Here is a 26,391-nt window from a genome sequence, read left to right on the forward strand (position 1 = left end):
ACCTGATAAAAGCCACGATCGACATGTGTACACTCCCACCCTACTCATACACGTGTCAGGTTGATGTGCAGCGCTTAGGGATGATTAGTTGAAGCGCAAAGCCAAAATGGTGTCATTTTTACATGTCGAATAATTATTTTGTTAAGCCTAAAGTGCACTTATAATTAAAGAATTTAAGTATTTTCTTTCTAATGCCGAGTATTTTATCTCTGCGCTGGTAAGAGACCTTATTTTCTAATCTTAAATCCATAATAAGAGAATTGAAAAGTTTGACTTCCAATCCAAGGGCACCAGTGATCCTAATATTTTCCGTGGTTGCGTAGTGATCAAGCGAACCCTCAAAAGCAGTGGGAATGAGCAAGCACATTATCATAAACGCTTTATCTTCATTAACTTGCATGTTTGACGTCTCTTACCGAATGGATCTGCTGGTAACTAATTAACTACAAGCTACCCAGAGGAAGGACAATTACCTACATTTACCCATCTACACATTCTAATTGCAGTCGTGCCAACAGTGAACTAAATTTCTATCTGGAGAGTGTTTATATGGTTATCTCAATAATCTTTCAACGCATAATTAGCGAATAGCGTTTTCAATATTGATGTTTGCAAATAATTATCTTCCTTTGCTGGGCTCGTTTAAAATAGTGATAGGAAATCCATAAAGAACTACGTAGGCTTACCATTTAATTTTCCGAATGGTAGCGCCACCGTGCAACCACTGAAGTTTCAGCTAATTGCCGGTAGATGGAAGAAGAGGATATGCCCAAAGATACGCTAACACAATTGAAAGTTCTCTAATGGAGTATGGCAGTTGCAAAGTGGACGGAGACGAGTGTTTGAAGAAAACTGAGATTTTCAGGTGGCGCAGGCGCATTAAAGAAGGTCGAAACCCTGTCGCTGATGATTTCCTGGATACCTGAGGACTTCCACCACTACAGGGAAAATTGCCATGGGCCAGGACGTTCTGATTGAACACTGGGTAATCGCTGAAGGTCGGCTTTCTGATGCGAAACAAACGGAGGTAGTCGTTCTAGATTGGAGAGTTTCTCATTACACACTTTGTGCCACGCGATATAACCATTAATAAAGAAGTTTATGCTGAAACCTTGTGGAAAAATCTACACCGTGCGATTTGTGACAAGCGTCCTTAGTTTCCTGATCAACACTGGTTCTTTCATCACAACAATGCCAGACTGCAACGCTGTTGTTATTTAAAATGCTCTCCAGTCAACGGGTGCAAAAATACTGCCAAACCTCCATACAGGCTTGATCTTGCTCCGTCTGATTTCTTTTTATTTTATAAGTTTAAGATTGCTCAGAAGGGCCAGCTTGTCTCAGATAAGGCAGCTCAGAAACCCACCACGACCGGTTTCAGTTCTTACAAAGAAATGATTTCCAAGACTGCTTCTACAAGTGGCACCTGCAGACCTCAGGGACGAAGATTAAGATCAAGATAGGTCCATTCCGCGAATTAAATAATCAACCTGTTTAAATGAAACTATTCAGAGTAAATACAAGTAAAATTGGACATAATTCATTCCCTATAGAGCGCAGATAGTGTAAGGAATACTTAGTTGATAGAGCGAAAATTACACTCCTTTTAACCCATTTACTAAAGGTTAATTCGTGTCTAGTGCATGCAGTTTTCACCTTAAGAACTATTTCCCACTAATATGCATACTAAAATTAACGATGCGTGGTATACAGAGAAGCACTTTTACAGGAACATTTAGATTTTTATTAGACCGCGAGTGAAAACAAACAGGTTAATTAAAACTGATATGAAATAGGCCAACTAGCGTTCTGTGCTGGCTCATCTTGTGGGCTGACACACGAACATCCAATGGCAAAGTGTCGGCGGCTCGCTGATTGATTCATCTCGAGTGATGACACGGAAGAAAGAAAGAAGTGCCTGAGTTACAGATTACCGCTGCTGCATCTTCCGTACTGTGACAACGAAGTGCAGGAGAGGATGCTGGGGAGCAGTTCTCCCGTAAGGCCAAGCCACCATTAATTGTCCCAACATCTCGTGCCTTAGCTCTGTTTGCTAGTCGCTACAAAGAACATCAGTCCAATTATCTTGTCTCTATATTTCTCTCTCTCATTTCCTTTCGATATTTTCATTCTTACCGCTTTCTTTCCATTATTTCGTTCTCTTATCTTGATCTTCCAGCGCACGTAATTACAGATACTATGTACTGACGCCTAGTGGCCTTAGTTGCTTTGGCTAAGCACACACCTAACCTAGCAACGCCTCACTATCTAAACCACGCGAGATTATAAACATCTGTGATCGCCCAGGGCATTCTATTTTTGGAAACTGCGTTTCAAGACTTGTGAACTTAACTGAAATTAGCCAGGTCACCATGTATCTACTTGGGTTGTCAATTGAGGAACTTGACAACCCGAGTATCCTACACGATGGCAGGTATTTAAGACTTTAATAAGATTTAGTAAACTCAGTACAGGGGGATGTCATTTGTCTTTATCAAGCGGACATAAACAAGGGGACACAGATTAAAACTAAGAAAGGATAATTACAGACTCGACGTAAGAAATTTTGCTTTTATACAGACTAATTAGCTACTGGAAGAAACTCCCACCTAATCTTTTTCGAGCTAGAAAGCTTATGTAAATTTATAAAGAGGTTTGGATAAATACTTAGGCGCCATATGCAAAAGAAATGAAGACCAGAAGGTTTTTTTTCCACCTAAAGATGCTATGGAAGCTTTGCTAGTACTAATTATCTTTAAAATTAATTTTTATACTTTTTTATTAATATTTTGGATGCGATCTTTATTATCATTACATTAAAAGAATGAAAGAATCTATTTTTTTTATTATAAAACATAATGATCATAATAATGTCAGGGTAATAATACTCCAATCCATAACAACCATTATAATAAAAATGGCCAAACATTTTTATTTTCCGCTCTACAGGGAACTCTCGATCATTAAATTGGAATTATATGTACGGATGTAGTGGCCACATAAATATAAAACATCATAAACATAAGACAGGGATTCTTAACTCACACGAAAGAGTGTTTTCAAACAAAATAAGCTTATTTTAATTAATATCTCATCACAAAACGAGATCAGCATGTACAGACAATTTGATTATGTCATGAGGTGTTCAAATCCACACCACAATCAATCGTTCATGATTTTTTTAAAGATATTTTTATCAGATATTTCTCAGCAGTCTTCAATCAGGAAAAATATCTTAATTAAAATCTTTAAAATGACACGATAAAAGAAAGTTTCCTTTGTAATTTGAAAAGGTTCTCGACGTGTCTAGTCTGTCCACGTACAGAGAATGGAATCCGCTGCGTTGACTCTCAACTTTTGAGATGAATATAGAACAAGACAGGTGTTTCTTACCGGCGGGGGTTAAAGGGGAGGGAGATGGAATGGCACTATTCAGTAGTATGGGTGGTCATTGCGACTCCTCTCCTAGTAATCGCTTATTCGGGTGGCTCACCCACAAATTCTGTTCGCGTACTTTGACACCCAGCACGTGGCTAGGAGTTTCCCACCTGTACTTTGACGTTCGTATTGATTTCAACAAAGTAGGGATCCTCCTTCTTCCGGTGGCACCGTTGTTTTGTCCATCTCACTGCGGGCATCATTTATACAGATTCCGCCATGCTAGGAGTGGGACATGTTAGACGGCACGAGCGCTGGGGTTTTCCCCACCCTTACACACTAAGCATTGTGCTACAGGGCACATTATGTTCCCGGTTGCAATGGCGTGCTCAAAATGCTAACTAGATAGACAGCATTTGTTCTGTAGCTGAGACAGCAACCAGTTCCTATCTTGTTCAACCAGTAGCTACACCCGTTTTGTGGGCGGCTACACCTAGAAGCCCACATCTTTCTCTTCTGTCCGGACTTAGCAACTCAATGAAGAGTTTTAAAGGGTTCACCGGAAATTGTTTGACGTCAGTAATGGGCAAAATCCCTCACTAAATCCTAAAGGATTCATTATTCATTTGAGATTCGACGTCTGCGGATGGCTTTAAGCTCAACAATTTCAGTACATTTTCAAGCGTGGGGTATTCTCGCCATTATAATTCTGCTTTTTTTTTTTTTTTTTTTTTGACCAGAGTTGCAAAACCGCAACCAATTCTGTCCTTTCATAACAATCCTATAAGATCAAAATCGTCCTCCATCGACTAGCTTTTCAACATTGTTTACTTGTATTCCACTTAAGAGGTTACTATATAAGCTGAAATATGTTGGAAGCACAGGAAAAATCCTTAGATGGATCACAGGATGGCAGGGACCGAAAAATCGGGGACAGGAGAAACTTATATGCGTATTCATACGCTTTCCAAACTCCAGCAACTTTTACGGTTCCCTTTTCATACAGTAGATAAGTTAGTCCCCGGCGATTGCATGGTTTTTATTTTTCCATCGAGCAAAATGCCCGTATATTCGCAATGGATGGAAGGAACCAATTAAAAGCAACATAAGTACAAGGAAACTTGTCCAAACTCTTCCCCAGCCAACTACTTTTTCATTAAGCTAGCCGTTCATTTACAATCATCACCGGGCCCTGTGGCATCCTGGCAAATACGTTACCCTGTTTGGAAGCGAAATTGGGAATTCATTTGCATTGTAAACCGGAAAAATTTTCTGACACCACGGTCCATAGAACACGCATCTCTGTGATGGTGTCTCGCTAACACATTGTTCAAGTTCAATTTGGCTCGTCCATAGAAAAGCCAAAATTGCACTTCCTGTTGTCTATCAATTACAATGATAGACGTGGATCCACAAAAGAAAAATTAACTTTAACGCCATCTTGAAGTAGTAGATAAGGAGGAGTACAAGACAGTATTTTCCTTCTCCAAGCGTGTATATACAAGTATTGACAGGTTAGACATGCGACCCACTTTTAACGGAACACGTTTACTAATGAGAAACCATCTAATTATTCTAAATGACGTTGCTTGTTATGCAACTAATTATACTTATTTGCATAATACTTCCTATTGGAAAAGGAGTTCAACTGACCTCAACACCTGAGCGTCAGTTGATGTATCTTTAAACAAAGGAATTATGGTTGTAAAGAAAACTTAACAATTTCTACAGGTCCTGGTAGGAGAGGGATCGCTGTTTGCGATGTATATATTAGCAGGCAATTTGGAAAAGCGCTTCTCTGCAGTGTTTAGTTGTCCGGATTATACTTCCCGACCAACAGATGCCTAACTCTTTAAAATACGAATTACCAAAGGTGAAAAGAAAAGGTGGGATCAAGGGCTATATTCAAAAGGTTGGGTTTAATGGGTGCACAAATCTCCAATTGTACTCGAAGCAAATTAGATTTTTTTCCTGCATCGCTCTTTTGTTATTTTCTGAATAAACACCATTTGGTAACTTTAAAGACCTTAATGTGTTCGTACTTTTTTTTTTTTTTTTTTTCATTTCATTTTATTATTATTTTTTTAAATGTGAAAATAGGAACACCTTCGCGATATCTTTTCTGGTGCGCTGGCGGTCATGCAAATAACGTTTAGTTTGTTACAAAAGTCTCGAGATGATTGGAAAATGCTTCATAAAATTCACTGGAGGCAGAGTGACAGTGTACTTCAACAAGACTTCGTTGTTACAATTACTTCGAAGGATGTCCACAGCTGGCTATGTAAATATTTGCGCTCACTCTTTTGTCGTAAACTTAATATCATTACTAGTAATGCAGGGTGTTGTATTAAACGCGAGCAATGGGAATTTGTTGGCTCAAATTTAGACTCTGTCGAGGATTCTTTGGTAAAGCGATTTAGTCGAGAATTCAGCGAATTTAACTTTTCTGTTTATTTTTGGAAGACTAATGGGGTGAAGAAGCAAAGGATACATAAAAAAAGCACCTTTTTTCGCCATTGTACACATACTGATACAAAAAAATGGGGAAAGACATTTGAATCCAACCATTTGTGATGTATCACTCCTCCCAAGGTCAAGTAACTAGGGCAATGCGTTCCACGCCACCCTTACGAAACAAAGAATTGTGGTTTGAATACCTTTCTGGCCGCTGTTTGCCTACACCCTATAGTTATGTGGTTTCACTCCACCCACTCTAACACAAAGCATACGCTATTTACTCCGTGCTGTATACTTCATCTCCTCCCTGTTGCGGCCCTTTTAGAATTGCCTGCTATTACTTACTACAGGTGTCATCATCAGGTGATCTATCTTATTTAAGTGTTTAGGTTACAAGACGTACAGTGGTTCATTACTTGTCGTAAGAAAAGCTCAACAAATACACTAAAAGTCAATAAGAGAGCCTGACGACTGCACAATTAGTGATCAGAAATAAATTTAGATGCAAGTCACTTTGCAACGATCAAAATATTAAACGGTAAAAGGAAGATAACTTTTACCAAGAAATAAATTAAAACAAAAATAAATTATCTTCATTGGGTCCTTAAACTCAAAGCACAAAAGACGAACGGTGAAATATAATTCGTTTGTAGTAACACATCAACCACATTTAACTTCATTTGCCCACTATCATCCCTTATGGTAACTACTTAAATACCCCATCATTAGGATATCAACGTCTTATCAAACAGACGACCAAACCCATCTCAATCTGTAGTGTACGATTGTTATTAATGAATATTGATTCAGGAAACCATTTGCTATAACGCTAATTTCATTTTAGATTGTCATAATTTAGAGTTTGTCCTAATTGGACTGTTATAGTGGGCAATCAGATGTAAATTAACTCCAGTGCAAAGCCTATTAGTTACGATAATTCGAAATTCTGCCTTATTAATAATTCGGAGTCCAAGATACAGTCTTTAATATTGGCTTAATTATAAGTTTCTTAATTATAACGTACTGATCTCGGGAAAATAGTATCTTTTGTAAATTTTCTCTTTATCATGTCTTAACTGTCTTGACAGAATTTTGAAAATTCACTAGGATTTGTTGACGTTTTAAAAATAGCCCTGTTTATTACTTCCACCGCTAGATGTCACTGTAACGGTTATTAAGTTGGAATTTTTAGTCGGAATTGTTCACTGATGTACATTGTAGATTTTGACGTTTTACATGAACGTTACGAGTAGGTTTTTCTTTATTACAAAAGAATCGTGTAGTAATATTGTCATTACAGTACCAAGAATGCAAAGTATGGCATCTTAATGTCCTGTTTATATGTTACTGTAATGGCTTTCTCCAGTGGTGTGTAAGCTGCCATCTTAATGCCTCTTAATTTTTAGTTTTTGCACTTGAAACTTTTTTCTTTGTTTCATCCAAACGAACTTGCTAATGCCTTTATTTCTTCAAATACTTACAGCTTAAAAAAGTGTTGCCATACATAACTTGAAAATGTGTTTGCGATCTTAATGTAAGGCAATTTTTAACACTTAAAGTCATTCTCAATACACAACACTTAAAACCATTCGCAAAAAACATATTAACATATTTCAGAACCTTGAGAACCAGCATAAGAGAGATGTGATGGTGCTAATCTTTACTTAGAAAGAAAATAAGAAAATATGTGTATCGCTTTTGCTTTAGAGTTTTAAATATAATAGGAGAAATATAGTTTTATATTCAAAAATTTAAAAATCTTCCTTTTGGAGACTAAAATTAGTTTTTGATTAGCAATCGTTAAAACCATTCTCAAAAAAAAAAAAAAAAAAAAAAAACATTAAAATATATCAGAACCTTGCCATCATAAGACGGATGTAATGGTTTTAACAGTTACTTAATAAGAAAATATGGAGCATCTCTTTTGCGTAAAGGTTTTAAATATTAAATATAATAGTATAAATATTGTTTTATATTCAAAAATTTTAAAATCTACCATTTGGAGACTAAAATTAGTTTTTGATTAGCAATCATTAAAATCATTTTCAAAAAAAAAAAAAAAAAACATTAAAATTTTCAGAACCTTGCTACCATCATAAGACAGATCTAATAGTGTTAGTTTTTACTTAAAAAGAAAATAGGAAAATGTGGGGTATCTCTTTTGTGTTAGGGCTTTAAATATTAAATATAATAATAGAAATAACGTTTTATATTCAAAAAATTAAAAATATACCTTTTGGAGACTTAAATAAATTTTTAAATAGCATTTGCAAGAAAACATTAACATATTTCAGAACATCGCGAACCATTATAAGACAGATCTGATGGTGCTAATCTTTACTAAGAAAGAAAATATGGGCATCGCTTCTAACTTAGAGTTTTAAATATAATAGAAGAAATATTGTTTTATATTCAAAAATTTTAAAATGTACATTTTGGAGGCTAAAATTAATTTTTAATTAGCAATCGTGACGCTTTTTTCAGATTAAACTCAATTTAGATCAAGTACCTAATTCTAGGTAAACCTAATAATTTAATTGCCTACTTAATTTTCTTACCGCATCCTTCTCTTCGATATGCTGCTGTAGCTGGAGGCAATAATAAAATTAGCACGCAGATAATCTGAAGGGCTTGTAAAACTTCAAAGCAAAAAACAAAATGGTGTTAGAATTTACATTTAGTATGATGGAGATGTTACAGAGATAGCCACTTACACCCATACGAGCCACTCGTGGATGCTTTCTCTGATTACACTCGAGATTTGAAATTTATTCGAATTTCGAGTATTTGATTAAAGGATGTTCATCAAGAATATCTATCGCTTTAGAACTTAATGTTGGGCAATTAGACATATTTAATCATTAGAAGGAAATGCAAATAATGCGTCACTATTAAGATATTTTTGAAAATCTTCAACAGCGTTAGCATTTCCATTCATTGTCGTTTTTTCCGTTAGGGGAGAAAACTGGGTCGAGATTAGGGGATTTAGTTCCGGTGTCGGAATATTCTTCAATGTCTTTAATCTACGGTAGTGCATTGTGGAGTCAGTTTTCTTGGAAAGCAAATAACTTTTACTACACATCCTCTAATGCATTCTGATGAAGCGACTATGGGCCCTGCCTTTAGAGGATTTTACCTGAAAAAGTGAATATTTCGCGATCATTAACGAGCAGACAAGCTCGCCGCCAGAGTAATCTCTGTTGTTTGATCAAGCAGGCTTCCTTCTGCCTTTGAACTTAACTTGTGCCATCCTGCCTTGCTCTAACCCGTTTTGCTTCTATTGATCTGCTCTTTGACACTGGCTGGCGCATAAGTGTAAAAAGAATCGTTGCCAAGGAACGAAAAAGGGGATGAAGAGGGGATACGCTTCTCTATTTCAGATTTTAAAAAATGGGAAAGATGAGGAAGAAATGGATTTTTTCCCCCCGCTCGAAGAGGTTTCAATCTTTCTAAGAATGGTTGACAGCGGGAAATGCTCTGTTAAAATGAACAGTTCACAGATCAACACGAGGATGATTTTCTCATTGTATTTAAGGAAATGTGTATCGATAATCAATCCTTTATTATGCTGGCTGATCTGTATTTGTCTAGACGTTTAATTCCAACCTTCGGGAACGCATCTCGCTGTCTAATTATACAACTTTTATTTAATCTTACAAAATTTTTGGCATTTCCTCCCAGAATAATCTGACTTTTGAAAATTAAAATAAAAATAATTGAATCAAAAACTATTTCCAATTTTTTTTTATTAAAAAATCGATTTTGATTTTGAAGCAATTTTTTTTTTATTTAGAACAAAGCGAACTTTTCTTTTTTGTATTGTTTTTTTTTTTTTTTTTTTTGATTTTGAAGCAGATTTTTTGATTTAGAAAGCAATTTTTAAAATACAATTTTTTATTGCTAAAAAAGAGAAAATAGAAATTTTGACCACAGTTTTCATCCAATTAAATTTTGATTTTTTTAGGTTAAAAAGATCTAAAAAGTCTTATAAAAATTGAATTAAATTTTTAAAGCCGATAAAAAGAAATAAAAAAAAATGAGAGTTCTCTCAAAATCAAATGCAGCTAAAGTTTCGAAAATATAACTTTCTTTTTCCATTTAGAAAAAGAAAAAAAATCCTTTTATCTATTTATTTTATCAGCTTCTCTATTTTTCTTGCCATCACCTTGCAATTCTGAATCACTACGCTATTTTTCAAATCGAATTAGAATCTGAACGAAGTATTCATTTTCGTTTATCAGAGTTACCGAATGAGTAAAGAAAAAAGATCTTCTGGATAATGGATTACTACCATTATCATTACATCCCGAAGAATGTTGCAAAAGAAATCCATCAGTGCTGTAGTAGGATGAACTGATAGAGCTTGCGAACACGAAAATTCAGTAGAAATAGATATATGAGAGAGAGAGAGAGAGAGAGAGAGAGAGAGAGAGAGAGAGAATTAAATATAAAGCAGCAATTAATTATGAAAGAAGGAAGGCTATGGTTGTAGCTTCGCACTCGTATCTCAGGCGTAGGCTCCCACGAGCGTCTTGCCCATGCCAACCTGTAGTGTTTTGTGTTTTTATTCTGAGTAAGCGTCAATAATTCACTGCTGAGCCAGACTCGTTAGGGTAGTTTCATCTCCTTTCATCGTTGCACACAACCACTTCCATTCGGGGGACCAAAAACAAAACAAAACAAAAAAAAAAAAAAAAAAACCCATGCACAGGTGTTTGGCGAGTTTGTTTTCGCGTGAGTGTACTCAATTTATTTGGTTGTTGAATTGTTCTTTACGAGACTGGTCTTCCAGCCTTGAATATGGCACCACCATTTGGTTTAAATTTCTATATTAGCTTTATTATATAAAGTCTGTTATGAAAATTGTCACGTGTTACCATTTTATATGAGAAAGTGAGATTAATCTTTATCTGCAAATGTTCGTATTTTTTTCTTTTGAAACGAGGTGGGATAAATGGAATAAATAACTGTCGGTGAATGTTAACACGTCTCAAAACACGAAGTAACTTGTTTAAACTTGTTGAATCTTGTTCATTTTGCACAGGAATAGAATGTTATAAGCAGTGGTGAGTATTATGTTAATATAATGCTAGGAATGACAAATATTATTATAAAAACACGAAATAATAAATTAAGTTCGAGATGGATGAACTTTTACTCAATCATACACTGTTTTTTTTTTTTATTTTTTTTTTTTATTTCTAGTTTTCAACGACCACTATAAATGTTTAGCTCACTTTCATTATTCTTTATCTTGGCAACTACTGTACATTCACGAAGAAAAAGTAATTTGTTTAAAACTCCTCAGTTGCTTATTGCAAAGAAATGAAAACAAATATTCCAAGTGCTTCTTGCTTTATAGAATTTATTAAGAAGATGAAGTGCGTGAGCCTTTTATTTTGATTCGGAAGGAATAACCTAATTTCGGTTGAGCTACAGTAACAAAAGAGACATTTCTAACAATATTACAACATCCGCTATTAAACTCTCTCTCTCTTTGGTCCCTATCACTAAGCTGCTTCCTTGGATTTTCCTTTTCAACCGTAATCACAATTCATTGTTTACATTGAAGCAGCAAAGATTGTTTTGAGGAAGGTTAGAAAGGATACGTAATGCTGGTTTTAATGTCTGTTGCGAGAATAATAACGCGAATGGGTCTAGAGCCTGCTTTCTAAGAAAGAATAGATGTCTTAAGAAACCTTCCTTAGATATTCTTTTTCTAGTATGATATTTTAGCTCTTTATAACCAACGAGAAATTCTTTTTAATTCTCGATGACTCGAAGAAATGAGCGGTGTTGTTGAAGTTCTGTATATGCCGAGCATTGTCCATGCAGTCACACGAGGAAAAAAAATTCTAAAAGGCAAACAAGGACAGAAAATGACAATGAGAGACTGGAGGGAAAAAAATCAAATGAAAAAATAACTACAGGAGCTGTGTATTCAACAAGGTAGCTAAGGGAAAAAAAATACGTGGTTAGAATGGCGAGAGTGTTCCTTTGTTAGTTTTTTTAATTATTTTTATTGCAATGTTCGTACTGAGAATCCTTTCCTTAGAATCTTTCAAGAGGTTCTTGTGTCTGTGTTCACTTACTAGCTTCGGCTTTTCCATTTCGGAGTTATTTGTAAAGAAGGGTATTGAAGCTTAAAAGCTACAGTATAAACCTTGAAAAAAAAATAAATAATAATAACTGGTAACAACTGAAGTTCAGTCAGAAAAAGAGTTCACCGAACTTGGGAAACTTACTGCGTAAAAAAATAAAATAAATTATATACAAAACAAATTATATAAAATTTGTTTTATACATATTTTACTTTTTTATAATTAGATCTATAAAATAACAATAATAATAATAAGTGCGATGGCCCAGTGGTTAGGACACTGCACAACGAGCCTGATGTACTAGGATTCGAGTACCGTTTTGGGATTCAAACGTATCTCCATCACGCCGGGAGATCGGTATAATAATAATAATAATAAAAAATTACAACAATAAGAATAAATAAATAAAAAAAAAAACATCGCAAAAGTCGCTTCAGCAGACCTACCTTCCCCCAAAATCGAAGTGACGGCTGAAGCAGATGGCGTCATCTGGTGTCCCAAGAACTAACACTATCACTGGAGGTAAGCTGAAGCTAAATAGGTCCACATTCATAGATGATGACGATGATATCATACTGCATCGAGTGTGGCACAGGGTAAAGTCACTCACATTCAGGCTTTAGGCAGAGGGGTCTGCTCGAAAAGTCGGAGACAGTCTTCCGAAGAAGATAGCGGGGAAAGTGGCGGGGTCCCCCGTATGGCTACCACAAGAGAAGAGCAAGAACTTCCTGCGTTAGTGACCATCCAGTAAAGGAAAAAATGCCAACACATGAAGTGGAGCATCGAAATCGATACGTTTATCACACGAACATACTGTGATATACCCAAGCTACAGGCCGATACGACAATGTACAGGTCGAGACAACATACCAAGTGGTTGGAATGAATCCCGGATATTCAGGACAGCGAATTTAGGACCAGAGAAGAATCTTGTCGAAAAGATGGAAAAGGCTATCTATCTCATTGCCATAGTGGTACCCAACACTGGCAACCACAAGAAAACCCACGCGGAAAAGATCAGGAAATACACAGACTTAAGACAGAAGATCAAAGAGATGTGGCGTATGCAACAAGTAACGACTGTCCTGATCAACCACCGGTATAGTGCCAAAGACTCATAATAGAGTCTTCCAGAGAACTCATACAAGGAATGTCAGAAAGTTGCAATCCTGTAGGATAGTCAGAGAGCTTCTCGACCAAAAGCCAGAGATAATAACCACCCTGTGTACTTGGTACCAGTACTCGACATGGGGTGAAACTCCCATCAGGGAGAAATAATAATAATAATAATATGGGTTTATAATATAATTTTGGGTATGTACTGCCAGACAAAATTAAAAGAACAAAATGTTTTTCATGAATATTTTATTGTGCACAGTGTTGACGAAGGCGATTATTTGATATAATAGGCATCCTAGCATGCAAATTCCGAGTATCTAATAGAAATCGATCTACCACCTTACAGAGCCGCACATTACGCAAATTATTCATGCCTATAAACATGGCGCCTCCGTGGCCAGATGGGCAGGAGCAGCAGTGCATGCACACGCTTCTTGATTAGACGGGGTTCGAGCCCGTAACCACCAAATACGGAGGATGCGGAAAGGTCGGCGAATGACCACTGCATATCCCCGGAGCAATATGGCCTTAGTTGCTAATGCTCCTAAAAACCAAATAACAAACAAACAAAGCCTATAAACATACGAGTTGCGACCACATCACTTCATTTCCATTTTGTGGCTTGCTCAGTGAGATATCCACATCTACAGTACTCAGAATGACAAGTCATCATCTTTTAGATGATTCTTTGAGATGGTGGGCGTTGGACGACTTGAAGCTGGGCAGTTGTAAGTGGAGGTGGCACATTGGTTTAATGTGTTGTGCAGTGTTGTCTCGGCACTGTGGAAGCAGTTTCAGAAAACAGGAACCATTATAGGAAGAATTAGTCAAGATCACCAGAACACATCACTATGGCTCTAACAGCAAGACAGAACTCCACGATGTCTTGTCACCAACTGTCTCTTGAGGTTGCTGCAGCCACAGTAAAAACATTTCCAACAGGACTGTGCTAAGAAAGCTCAATTCAAGTGGACTCTACGCAAGGAAGTCAGTGATTTCTGTCACCTTAACCCCAAATTACCGTAGAGCTCGTCGAAATTGGTGCTATGAACTTGGAGCCCTGACAAATGGGGTACAGTTCTGTTCTCTGATGAGTCCCGTTTTAGCCTACAAACAGATTCTAGATGTTATTTCATCTGGAGGCAACGAGGAATGCGATACCATCCCTTCAACATCGGAGAAAGGGACACTTACGGTGGAGGTGGTGTTGTCGTGTAAGGCGGAATAATCATCAACGGCCACACCCCTCTTCATGTTTTTGATAGAAGTACTATAATACCGCAGAGATACCGAGAACAGATCCTCGAACCTTATGTGCGACGACTTTTAGCCTACAAACAGATTCTAGACGTTATTTAATGTGGAGACATCGAGGAATCCGGTACCATCCCTCCAACATCAGAAAGAGGACACTAATGGTGGAAGCAGAGGCGGTATTGGCTTAAGTGTCATGCGGTGCGACCTTTTAGGGGTGCGATTGGCCAAGATTTTCTTTTCATGCACGACAACGCCACTGCACATAGAGCTGAAATGGTGGAAGAACATCTTGAAACTGAAGATATCCAACGACTGCCGTGGCCCGCACGGTTATCAGACTTAAATCCGATCGAACATGTGTGGGAAGCCTTTTTGGCGTCGCATTATTCGCCGACAGCCAACTCCTCGGTCACTTGGTGAGCTAAGGTCTACACTGGTGGAAGAATAGGATTTGTTACCACAGAATTCTATAGATACCCTTATATCGAGTATGGTTTCCCGCTGGCAGGCCTGTTTAACCGTTGAAGGAATTATACGCAGTACTGATGTTATGTGACCTTATTTTCGAGCATCTTGTATCGATTTCTGTAATATGATCTTTTTGGTAATTCTTATACAATTCCTATAAATGTCTCTCCCTGTCCGAAGTTTCTCGCTGCCTCCTCATTCCACCGTTACTCTATGGTACACGCCATATCAAATTTTGTCCCTCTTCATCGCAAGCTGCGTGAGTTAGACCATGTTTCTACTTTTTCTGTTAACTTTGTCGAGCAGTGCATTTAAATTTATTATTGACAGTTTACTAATAATTTATTTCGGAACTTTGAGAAAATTTATCATTTATTTTAAAAAATTACTTTTCTACTAAAATATCTGTTATAATATAAAAAAATCTGTGCTCAGAGATAAAAACAATCTGTTATTAATAATTTAGAAGAAATATTTAGTTATTTTCATGCTTTCCCTTAACGTTCATCGACATGATCGTCAAGACAACGAATAATAAAATCACTTTCTTGGAGTATGCAAACCTAATGCAGTTGAGTTAGCATATCGTTGCCACAGTTAATCGAGAAAGGAGAATCCGGACTACTCTGTCGTAATCCGCATTCAATGGTCTGGGGGACCACAGGTAATCTACATTATAAACCCTGCCATCATCGTTACAGTATAGGAATATGCCTGTTTCCATCCCTCTAAGTTTTCTCAAAGCGATCCCTTGACTAATGAATATATGTAGATGATGCGACATTATTTTCAGTCATCTTCTTCTGCTCCTGGATTGCAGAAGCAATTCTGTTTAATTGTCTTCCCCATCTTTCTCGCACGTAAATGCCAACAAGAAGGTGATCCCCAAGTGACAGCATCCCTCTGTTCCTAGACAGCTTGGCTTCATTCATCTTCAATGGATTATAGTAACCGCTCCTTTTCTATCCACTTATTAAAATTAGAGAATATATTCGCTCGGTTTAAATTCTGGGATGTTGGGAATTGAGTACTCTTTACTCATTTCCAAACATTACAGGTAAATCAATCTTGCCGACAAATCTTTTCAACTGGGGACACAAAAAGATTCTTCCCCAAATATTTCTAAATCGGCGCTTCCCCATCTAAATTAACTACCCCTTTCGAAAATACCAAAAACTCAAATATTCAAAATACCAAGCACAATCAAATATTCAAAATACCAAGCACAATCAAATATTTAAAATACCAAGCACAATCAAATACAAGAACAATGAACAAGTTATTGTAACAAATTAACCTCATGAATCGATTCTACAAAATTTTTCAAGGTGCCTTATAAATTATTATATATATAAAGTAATTTAATAAATAACTTAATTTTAAAAATTTAATTCATTTGTTTAATAATACATCACAAATTATTATTTAGCTAATATTAATTTTAAATTTAATTAATTTATCTTATTTTAAAGCTAAAGATTCGACCTCCCTCTGGTGGTCGTTTCTGGAACATTGAAAACAAACATAAAACTGCGAAAATTCAGGTACGCATCTTAAAATAGGTAGAAAACAGAGTGGAATTTCTTTTATTTTATAGTAAAAACTTTGACGGTTTTATGACCTACAAAAATGCGCCTTGAATGTTTTCACCAACCGAGGAATCAAAGTGTTTAATAGCGACGGATAAACGATGAAAGTTATTACTTTTAGTGTCTTGAACGAGAAATATTACTAATTCTTTTCGGGGCTATCAAACAAAACATTGCTGGTCTGTGCGACAGATACAGGAATGGTTGTGTTGTATTTATTGAGCTGTTACGCGTACAACTGCAGCCACAATCCCATTTTGTGGTGCTTTCTCCTGATTGATGAAATCCGTAATTTATCACAACATTTCATTTCTTTTTTTATTATTTTTTTTTATCTCCCAACCTTCCTATTAGTTAGGTTTCTTTTTTTTTTTCTTTTATTTATTTTGCTTTGCCATTTCTTGTCTTTATTAGAACCCCCGAGAAATGGTCCGAAGCTGAGAAAACAGGATCAAAAATCATGTCTGCCAAAGACGATGTTCAAAACGACCCATCTGCTGCAAACCGTACGAGTTGCGTCAATCAGAGAAAAAGCGGTTACGTTCGCTCGGTTCAATTTATTTTTCCTCTTCCCTGCTGTTTCTCCACCAGAAAAGGTCGTTATTTCAAAGACACAATATAGTTTCATAGATCGAGGCAAAGTAAAAGTATGGGGCAATAAAAACCTTGATTTTTCTCAAGATTAAAAAAAAAAGTTGTCGAATTTCTGAAAGAAGGTTCCTATTAGAAAAAAAAAAATATCCAATTAGGATATTTTAGTTGAAAACAGATCTCTGAAAAGCTACTCGAAAAGAGCCGTTTACCTAAATAACTTTTGGCTTCTTATCTAATATAAGTGTTATGACTAAAAAACACAGTTATTTCAAAAACTCTGTTGGGGAGAACTATCGGACACCAGTGCATCTATAAGACTATAAACTAGAATTTTTGCATTCTCTGTTTGATTTTAAATGCTTACAAATCCAAGTGAAAGTTATTTGAAATTTCCCCTGCTTTATTTTGAAACTCAGTAGGGAAACTACAAATTATGAGCATCCTCTAGCTGTCGAGTTCCCCCTTTGACTCTCTAGGAGATCCCACGCGGTGATGGACTTGGCATTATGGCAGTTTTTTCACTGCTGAAACTATAAATACATTAATTAAAAAAAGTTCAGTCTGGAGGTTTCTTCTAAAGATACCTCCAAAGCTTGAGGGTTAGCAGCAAAGTTTCGAATGCTGTCTCCAAATTCAGAGGCACAGGGATCTATTCACTCAACAGATTTGCTCTAAAAGATCACTAGATGGTCCAGTGAATTCAATACGTGTTGTGCTAATCATGGTATTCTCATCACAATACTTATAGTTTAGCCCTCGTGGTAGCACAGTTGATAGGATGGCCGTCCTGCTTACAGTGGATGGAAAAGACCAAAGTTCGAGTCCCATCGATGAAGAGAGGAATTTTTATGGGCCTTTTTTCGCAACGTGGCTGAGTTAGTCTGTCTCAGACGAGGGTAGCGTGGTGTTTTCTCCCGGAAACTCTGGTTTTTCATCCAGCAAACAGAAAATCGACCACAGTACACACGCGATTTACTATATCGACAATATGGCCAGGTCGCTGATTATCCTAAAATCCTACTACAACAACATCATACGATATAGTGTTTATTTCTCCAAATAAATATTTTACATGATTGAGAAATTAATAAATTGAAGAGAATGTTAAAGCTTTAGCATTATTTAAATGAATATCACTTCTTAAAATAACAAAGCCTTTCTTCTCTGAAGTAAGTCAAAATATATTGAGTTATTAAGGGGTATTAATCTCTTAAAATTCAAATCCACTTATAAGCAGTGGTTGTAACAGGTTATTACATCTTACTTTGATAAGTTTGACTCATCTAATATAGGTTTAAGGCCAAAAAAAAAAAAAAAGAAAAAACATAGCTACATCAAAAACCTACCAAACTAAGCTTGAAAGGACATATCCGAACACCAGTGTATCACAGCATATTCTGTATTTTATGCTGAATGTTTACATATCGAGATCGAATTTACCTGAATATCCCGGTTTGTTTATTTAATTACCAAAGTCATTAATTGTTTTGAAACTATAAATACATTACTGATGTAAATCGGAGTAGAATTCGTGTCTACTATGTTACATATGGCCAGTCAGTTTCAATTACATATCTATAATGACTAGCGTTTATGCCATCAAACTGTATATCAACTTGCAATTATAATTCTAAACTCATTACTTTTTTCGAAATGTTTCCACATGATAAGGCATGAAGGGTATTGCTATCTTTCTCATCACCAACAAACTTAAAGATGTTATTTGTCAGCTACATCAGACTTCTTTTTGCTTCTTGGCACTATCAAACCGTTCACATAACGCTAATTAGACCCAAGAAGGAAGAAATTTGATACTTATGAAGGCAAGTACCAAGCCTTCGAAACAGTTCACTTATTGTATATATGTTGACCTCTAAAAGTGCGTATGTATCAACGCCTTTACGGTATTGCGATACAGAGGTCAAAGACTGAATAATCCGATGCTCTATCAGTTTTTGGTGTACAGAAGGATAAATTACATGCAAGCTACAGCTGTTCGTCTAAATTAACGCCATGTGCATGGCAATATTTAGATACTACACACAAAAGATCGTATTTAAGGGATAGGAGTAGGCCAAAAGGTCATCGTCAAGTAAAAAAAAAAAGACCCCAATCGACGCTGACTATCTCCTAAAAATTTAGGTCAGAAGTCAGGGTTGAAGCAACCACAAACTTCATTGTTATTAACAAAGTTTAAAGTTGTTTTCTTTTTGGAATTTTTGGATTATCGAAACGTCTGACTGATGAGTTTGGTTTTAATTCCTTCACGTTAAAACAATCTTCTCTGATACATATTTGGTACAACATTTAAAAATTAAACTAAATATATTTAATCGAGCTATTTTAATTGTAATTCTTGTTTACTTTTATTAAACATTTATTAAAGAAATTATAAATTTCATTACTGTTGCTTTAATAAGCTAATGCAGGGTTCAGAATAATAAAGAAATAATTCCATCCAATTGTCAATATCGTTTAACGCATGCGTATTGTTGCTCAATTAAGAAGATTAATATTTTCTAACATATTATTATAATATACTTTCTAATAAATAATTTTAATTATTATTTATTAAATTTACTTTAAACTATTTCAATAATAATATAAGTTTTCAAAATTAAAACTTTTTTGCAATCTCTCGTTATTTTTACGTTAAAAGAACAGCAGCTTTTATTTCTCCATATAAATTTTCATATTTAATGACAATATGATAAAGATAGCAATTTTAACTGAAACGTTCAAGAAGATTAAGGAAAAATAAAATTTTATGTGTTAGCAAAAACATGTTTATTGTGAGCATTTAAGAATGACACAGTCCCAATTTATAACATATATGCAACTTCTTTCTAACATGATGCTGCTCTGTACCACCTCTCTATTGGTTTATAGAGATAAAATCATGCAAACAATTTATTTGGCATCACCAGAACTTGGTACGTTTGCCTATGCAGTAAATCTGGGCTTGATTGAACTCACAGAGTTTATTTACTTGCATTTTCTGAAAATAAAAAGACGACAGAGATTTTGCTGAATAACTGAGATCAAAGTTTATTTTTTATGTTTATAGTAATCTGCTATCCAATAAAAAATATCATAACTTGCTTCTACCTTGATGCGTTTACCAAATATGCTTTTATAGTAGTGTGTGTGTTCACAAAAATAGACTGCATTTCCGAACCAAATACTTTCAGGGACGAAAAGGGGGGGGGGGAGAAGAGTTCATGAAAACTACTTACATAAACCAGTGAAGAAAAAGGAGAAAACGAAAAGAGAAAGAGATGGTAATAGTAAGGAGGAATGATCCTAGGGGCTTCTATCGGTGCAATATTTTGATGTTTCAGCTTTCTTTTATGTCATGTTTTTTTTTTTTCCAGCTCAAGGGATTGTAGCATGTTGCGAAGCAAAGTTTTGCCTTTGCATTTTTATGCAATTTGTTCCTTTCGCTCCCTAAAACAAGCAAATGTTATGCAGATTAAAAAAAAAAGGAGAGGAAATAAAAAGAAATTCAGAAGGTGCGTCTCTAGCAGAAAAGTAATCACTTCTTCCCACTGTCAGGTAGAATGGGCAGAAGGGCATTTTATTATAAGAGATGGAAGTTTAATTAGCTTGCAATGAATAATAATTACGGGTACGAAACTGTAAGGGGGGGAAAGAAATCCAGAGGGTAAAAAATATGAGATAATGCACTCCAGTAATTTCCACAAACAGATGTAAAGAGCAAATTAAATCTCTCTGGAGAACAAATAATAACACGCTTCCAGAATAGCTCTTAAGCTCGTATAAATCTTGCTTATATATATTGTACGTACGAGTATTATAACATTTCGGTATAAATAATAATCCTTCTCCCCCCCCTAGTACTGGTTAGTGAAAGTGAGCCATCAACGATTAGGTTTAGTTTAAAACAATTTAAAAAAAAAACTTAATTCATGATAATAAATCACCGCGTTTAAATTTTAATTATCACGAGATGGCGCACATGTAGTTCACTATATTTAAACTGATGTCTGCTCTTGTTATAGCCATTTAGAATCGTGGTTTTGTTACTGTTATTTTAATACATAAAAAAAAACTACATTTATTTATTTATTTATTTATTTATTTATTTTTATTGTAGCCATTGGCCATCAGCAGTATTTCCGGGTCCGTCCAAAACCTGCGGAAGTGGTGGAAGGTCAAAGTGCAGTACTGGAATGTCAAGTGGGAAACCAGGCAGGTCAGGTCCAATGGAGTAAAGATGGTTTTGTTCTTGGTAAGTAGTAGTAGTAGTAGTGGCATGTGATGCAAGAAAGCAAGTGTATGAGCTTATGCAGCATCAGCCAAAAAAAATCATCACACCATTCCCTCCAAATACCTGTCCAGTTCCTCCTTGAATTTATTTGAGCTATCAACTTGCACAACGACAGATGGAAGTTTGTTCCAGCAATTAACCATCCGCTGGCTAAAGGCAAATGTCCGCACATCTATTCTACATCTGTCTTTTCTTAATTTGAATTTATGCCCCCTTAGGTTCGTAATCTGAACAAGTGGAAGGATCCCATCAGAATTCAGCGTGCTCAATCCATTCAAGGCTTTATACACCTCAATCAGATCCCCGCGCAGGTGCCTAGTCTCCAGCCACTGCAATTTGCAGCACTTAAGCCTCTCTTGATAAGAGGATCCCTTCATTCCCCTCACCAATCTTGTTGCCCTTCTCTGTACACGCTCAAAGAAATCTACATCCTTCCTAAAATGAGGCCTCCAGACCTGTACGCAGTACTCAAGGCGTGGCCTGACCATTGCCTTATACAGAGGGACAATCACCTCCTTTTCCCTGCTAGCAAAATTCCTATATATCATTAACAAAACCCCATGACCTGCCCTGGCAGCCTGTCTGCATTGCTCAGAAAACTTCATATCTGCCTGCACAATTACTCCCAGGTCTTTTTCATTTTCTACCACCTTAAGTGTAGTACCACACAGTTGGTACGTTTCTCTGGGGTTACTTCTACCCATATGCAGTACTTTGCATTTGTCAAGGTTAAACTTCAGTTGCCACTTCTTAGCCCATTTGCCCAAATTATCTAGATCCTGTTGCAGTAGCACACTGCCATTACTGTCATTAACAACCCTGCCAACCTTTGTATCATCTGCAAACTTCGACATTAAGCCTGATATACCTTCATCAATATCATTGATAAATATACAAAACAACAGTGGACCCAACGCCGACTCCACTAATAACATTAGTCCACGAAGAGCAGCACCCATTGATTACCACCCTCTGTCTTCTCCCACTTAACCATCCTTTTATCCATTGTAGCAACTTACCCTTAATACCATTCTGCTCCAATTTGTACAATAGTCTTCCATGCGCAACAGTGTCAAAAGCTTTCCTGAAATCCAAATATATGATATCAAAATTGTTTTTTGCATCCAGTTCCTTTGTAACCATATCATAATATCCAATCAAATTTGTCAGACAAGACTTTCCCTTAACAAATGATCTTTCGAGGGCATCCACCCTGTTCTTTAAACTCTCATATAGGCCCATAACAACGCTGAGTTGTCACAAGTTGCATTTCCATCGTTAAAGTAATCTTTATATGGAAATGCAAAATTAGAAATTTTCAGTTCTGAATAATATAGATTTCTGACACTACGAATAAATTAATTATTAAATAAGCGTGAGTATTGTTGAAGCATTTTTACGGTTGTTGATATATTATAGATTTCCTATTTAAAAAACGACTACATTAGCGTCCTCGAGCGGATATATTTGGAACTAATGGAACAACACGAAAATGGATGACCGTTTTTATATTGTAGCACACTTTTCGGCCTGTACTTAACACAGACTCCTTTTGCATCTATGTCACGGTGTAAAAAGATAAAATCACTTCTCCCCTTCTCTGTCTTGCAACTGCCATAAATCTTCACTCATTCAAACTGTCTACTCCTATAAAGAAAGTAACAAAATCGGAGGGAAGGCGCTGCTTCTTTCTGGTTTAATGGTCTATATCACAGAAAAGAGGAAATTTGGTAAAAGAGAGTCTCCAGCTGGAAGGCGAGCTAATCGGCAAAGCGGAAATCACTTAGAAACAACGTATTTGTTACGGAACGTGCTGCTGTAATGTTGTCGTCGCCCCAGCCAAGGAAAAAAAAAACCAAACTTAATACAAACTCGCATTTTCTTGCGTCCTGTGTAGCCATAGGAATTAGCCATATCATTTCAACAGTAAAATGAATTGCTTTTCGTATTAAAGCGCAAAGGGTATCGTCTCTGTGGAAACTACTCCTGTTTTGAAAGCAGGTCGGCTACCCGTAATTTCCCCTTTGGCGTACGGGACGCAGGAAAAGGAAGAAACCAGTGTAGAAATCGAAAATAAGTTAAAAACATCCTAAGTGTTTCAATTCCACAGGGAGGTTAAGAAGCCAATTTGAGTGCACGTGAGTGGGAGTACTGGGCCCAAAAAAAAAAAGAGTCGTATTCGCAAACATTAAGTGCCCTGAGAATTAATACGATTTATTATGATTTCATAAAACACGACTTTGTGATTCATCCACCCCTCCCTTGAAAGAGAGGGAAGGAAAACACTTATAGTAACTTTCTTAAGGCGTCTACAGAGATTCGCGCGTGTACAGTACGTGCAACCTACCGAGAAAGAAATACGTTTATTAGTAATCAATATAAGAGCTTGACACCAGTTGGGATTCTGAGTCTTAAATAACACGGTAATGACAAGGAACACAACCCTAAAATCAAAACAATATGGAGAGAATTGAAACCGATTTCAAAACGCATGATTTCGACGCTAGGGGCCTTGTTACATTTCTATTTTAAACTGAACACGGATTACATTTTTTTAAAACTTATTTTGAACTAAATTTTTCGTTTCGTACATATTTATTTATGTTTATTGGCATCTTAATATGGCTGCTTAATGTGGGGCATGTTTTTCTGGAAAGAACTAGGACCTCTAGTGCGTATGAACCAACGTTTCTCTGGTGAGGTGTGTATGTACACCGCTGAACCAAAACATTATGACCAGTTAGTCGTTATGCAAATCGAAGCAAATTGCAGGTGAACTACGGCTCGTGCGCGGGTTGGGACATCGCATAAAAAACACCTGATACTGAGCTCCGTTAATCAGTGTTACTCTTGTTCTCCAGGTGGGAAAGACAGTGGACTTAAGCGAGTTTAACAAAGGCCAAATTGTAATGGCCAGACGACTTGGTCAGAGAATATCCGAAACGGCACGGCTGGTGGGATGCTCACGGTCAGCCATGGTTAGTGATTGGAAGAACGTCGTCTTGTCCAATGAATCACGTTTCCTGTTGCACCATGTGGATGACCAGGAACGTGTGCGTCGTTTACCTGGGGAAGTGATAGCACCTGGATGCACCGTGAGACGAACACAAGCAGGTGGTTGCGGTGTCATGCTTTGGGCGATGTTCTGCTGGGATATCCTTGGTCCAGTCATCCATATGCTGGGCACTCTGACGTCTACCACCTACCTAAACATTATTGCTGACGAGGTACACCCTTCCATGGCAATGGTCTTCCCCTCTGGTGGTGCCGTCTTTCATCAGGATAATGCGCAATGGCACATCGCCCGGATTGTTCGAGACTGGTCCGCGGAACGTGAGGAAGACTTCCAGGTATTGCCCTGGCCTCCAAATTCCCCAGACATCAATTCCATCGAGCATCTGTGATTTATGTTGGAACAGCAACTCCGATCAGCGGCGTTTCAACCATGGACCTTACAGGAGTTAAAGGATCTGCTGGTTAAGTGTTGATACTAGATACAACAAGACACATTTAGAAATCTTGTAGCGTCCATGCCTCGCCGGGTACCAGCTGTTTTGGCTGCACGTGGAGAACCAACATCATATAAAGTAGGTGGTCATAATGTTTTGGCTCATTGGTATATGTATGTATTTCCTGTCTATGGTGGCTCCTAGGAGTATGCCTATCTCCACCTAATGCCTCTGTGATGGAATACAGAATCTCTGTAAAACGAGCCCGATATTGTATCAGTGTGTGTGGAACTGGTGAGGTCTATTGGGAGCTCTTAGGAGCTCATGTGCACCTTGTAATTTTTTTTTTTTTTTGCCGGACAGAAACGGGGTCTTCCAAGACAATAATGCGCATTGCCATCGGGTCGCAACTGTGAGCAAGTGGTTCGAGGAAAACAGTGAAAGTATCACCCATCTTGATATGTATACTGTATGACCTCAATCTAATTGAACACTTGAGGGATGTATAGCGGTCGTCTTATTATATTTTTACAAGGAATTTTTAATATTAGTAGGATCTCTATGAGATTCCCACTTTTCTGAAGATTTTGTAATCGATGATATTACATTTTATGCATTATTATTGTAAGAATTGGTATTTATAAGATTATATAGATACAAATCTTATATTTATTATTTAATTTAATTATTTATTAATCAGTAATTATATTTATATATTTATTGTATAAAATAATATTTTTTATATTTATTATTTCATATTATTAGGCACGTTAGCATATATACATAAAGCGTCTATTGTCGTTAATATGTCTGTCCGTCCGCATGTAACAACTCGACTCCCGGTGGACAAATTCTCATGAAATTTTATATTCCGATCTTTTAGAACAATTAATCAATCTTCTCCAAATTTCATTATATCGGACCATTAGAAATCCAGCAATTATTATTTATTTATTAATCACTCGTAGCTGAAATTGCGGCTACGAGTGATTAAATTGTCATGCTCTGGTTGGAGGAATGAATTGTCAATGCGGCAGATGTATTGAAACAGAATTTTCTCGGTTATCTCATAAAAGTCGTTCCTTTTTTACTCTTTTTTTGTTTTGAATAAATTAATTTTTATTTCATTCTGTCGGAAAATATAACAATATAATTTCCAATAGCTTTTCATCAAATTCAAATTCTCGATCGCGAGGCCTTGTATTTTTATTTTGAACCTACAGCATCTCGTAATATATGGCATCTACAGTTCCCTTTCGTTGCATCAAAAGCGGACTGAATATTGTAAATGAGTACTGTTGGTCTGCCTGTCTCAATATCCTGTCTCGTATTCCTCCAATAAGCGCTCTGTTAGTTTGATATCTCTATCATTTCTGAACCTCCAAAATGAGACCTTTCTATCTTTATTCTGCATGTAGAATGGTATTAGAATACATTTCTTCCAATACTCTGATACCGTATCTTCTTATATTTCGCTGAACCCGTTTTCAGACTCACTTTATCCTCTCCTTAGCGAGAGCTTTCTTTCATTCCCATCACCACTCCTGACCGCTCTTCTCATTTTACATTCTCTTCATGGCCTCTCCTATTTCATCTTTTCTAATATTTAATCTTTGGTTCTTCCACACTGTATGGAGTTCTTTGTTTGTTTGTCACACATTTAGAAGTGTCTCTTTCATTTTATTTGC

At 36.6% G+C, this 26,391-nt stretch overlaps 1 protein-coding gene across 3 annotated transcripts in view; it reads left to right on the plus strand.

The window, feature by feature from the left end:
* LOC150076133 (nephrin-like) overlaps positions 1-26,391 on the plus strand; it is a 263,105-nt gene that overhangs the window by 130,292 nt on the left and 106,422 nt on the right. For all 3 annotated transcript variants that reach the window (XM_090387971.1, XM_090387968.1, XM_090387970.1), the window contains exon 2: positions 21,081-21,215. In XM_090387971.1, coding sequence (XP_090244097.1) covers positions 21,081-21,215 — 135 coding nt within the window. The remainder of the gene's footprint in view (positions 1-21,080; positions 21,216-26,391) is intronic.

The sequence above is a fragment of the Mastigoproctus giganteus genome, chromosome 13 (assembly GCF_048544385.1).
Source record: "Mastigoproctus giganteus isolate SK-2022 chromosome 13, ASM4854438v1, whole genome shotgun sequence".
In the NCBI taxonomy this organism is placed as follows: Eukaryota; Metazoa; Arthropoda; class Arachnida; order Uropygi; family Thelyphonidae; genus Mastigoproctus; species Mastigoproctus giganteus.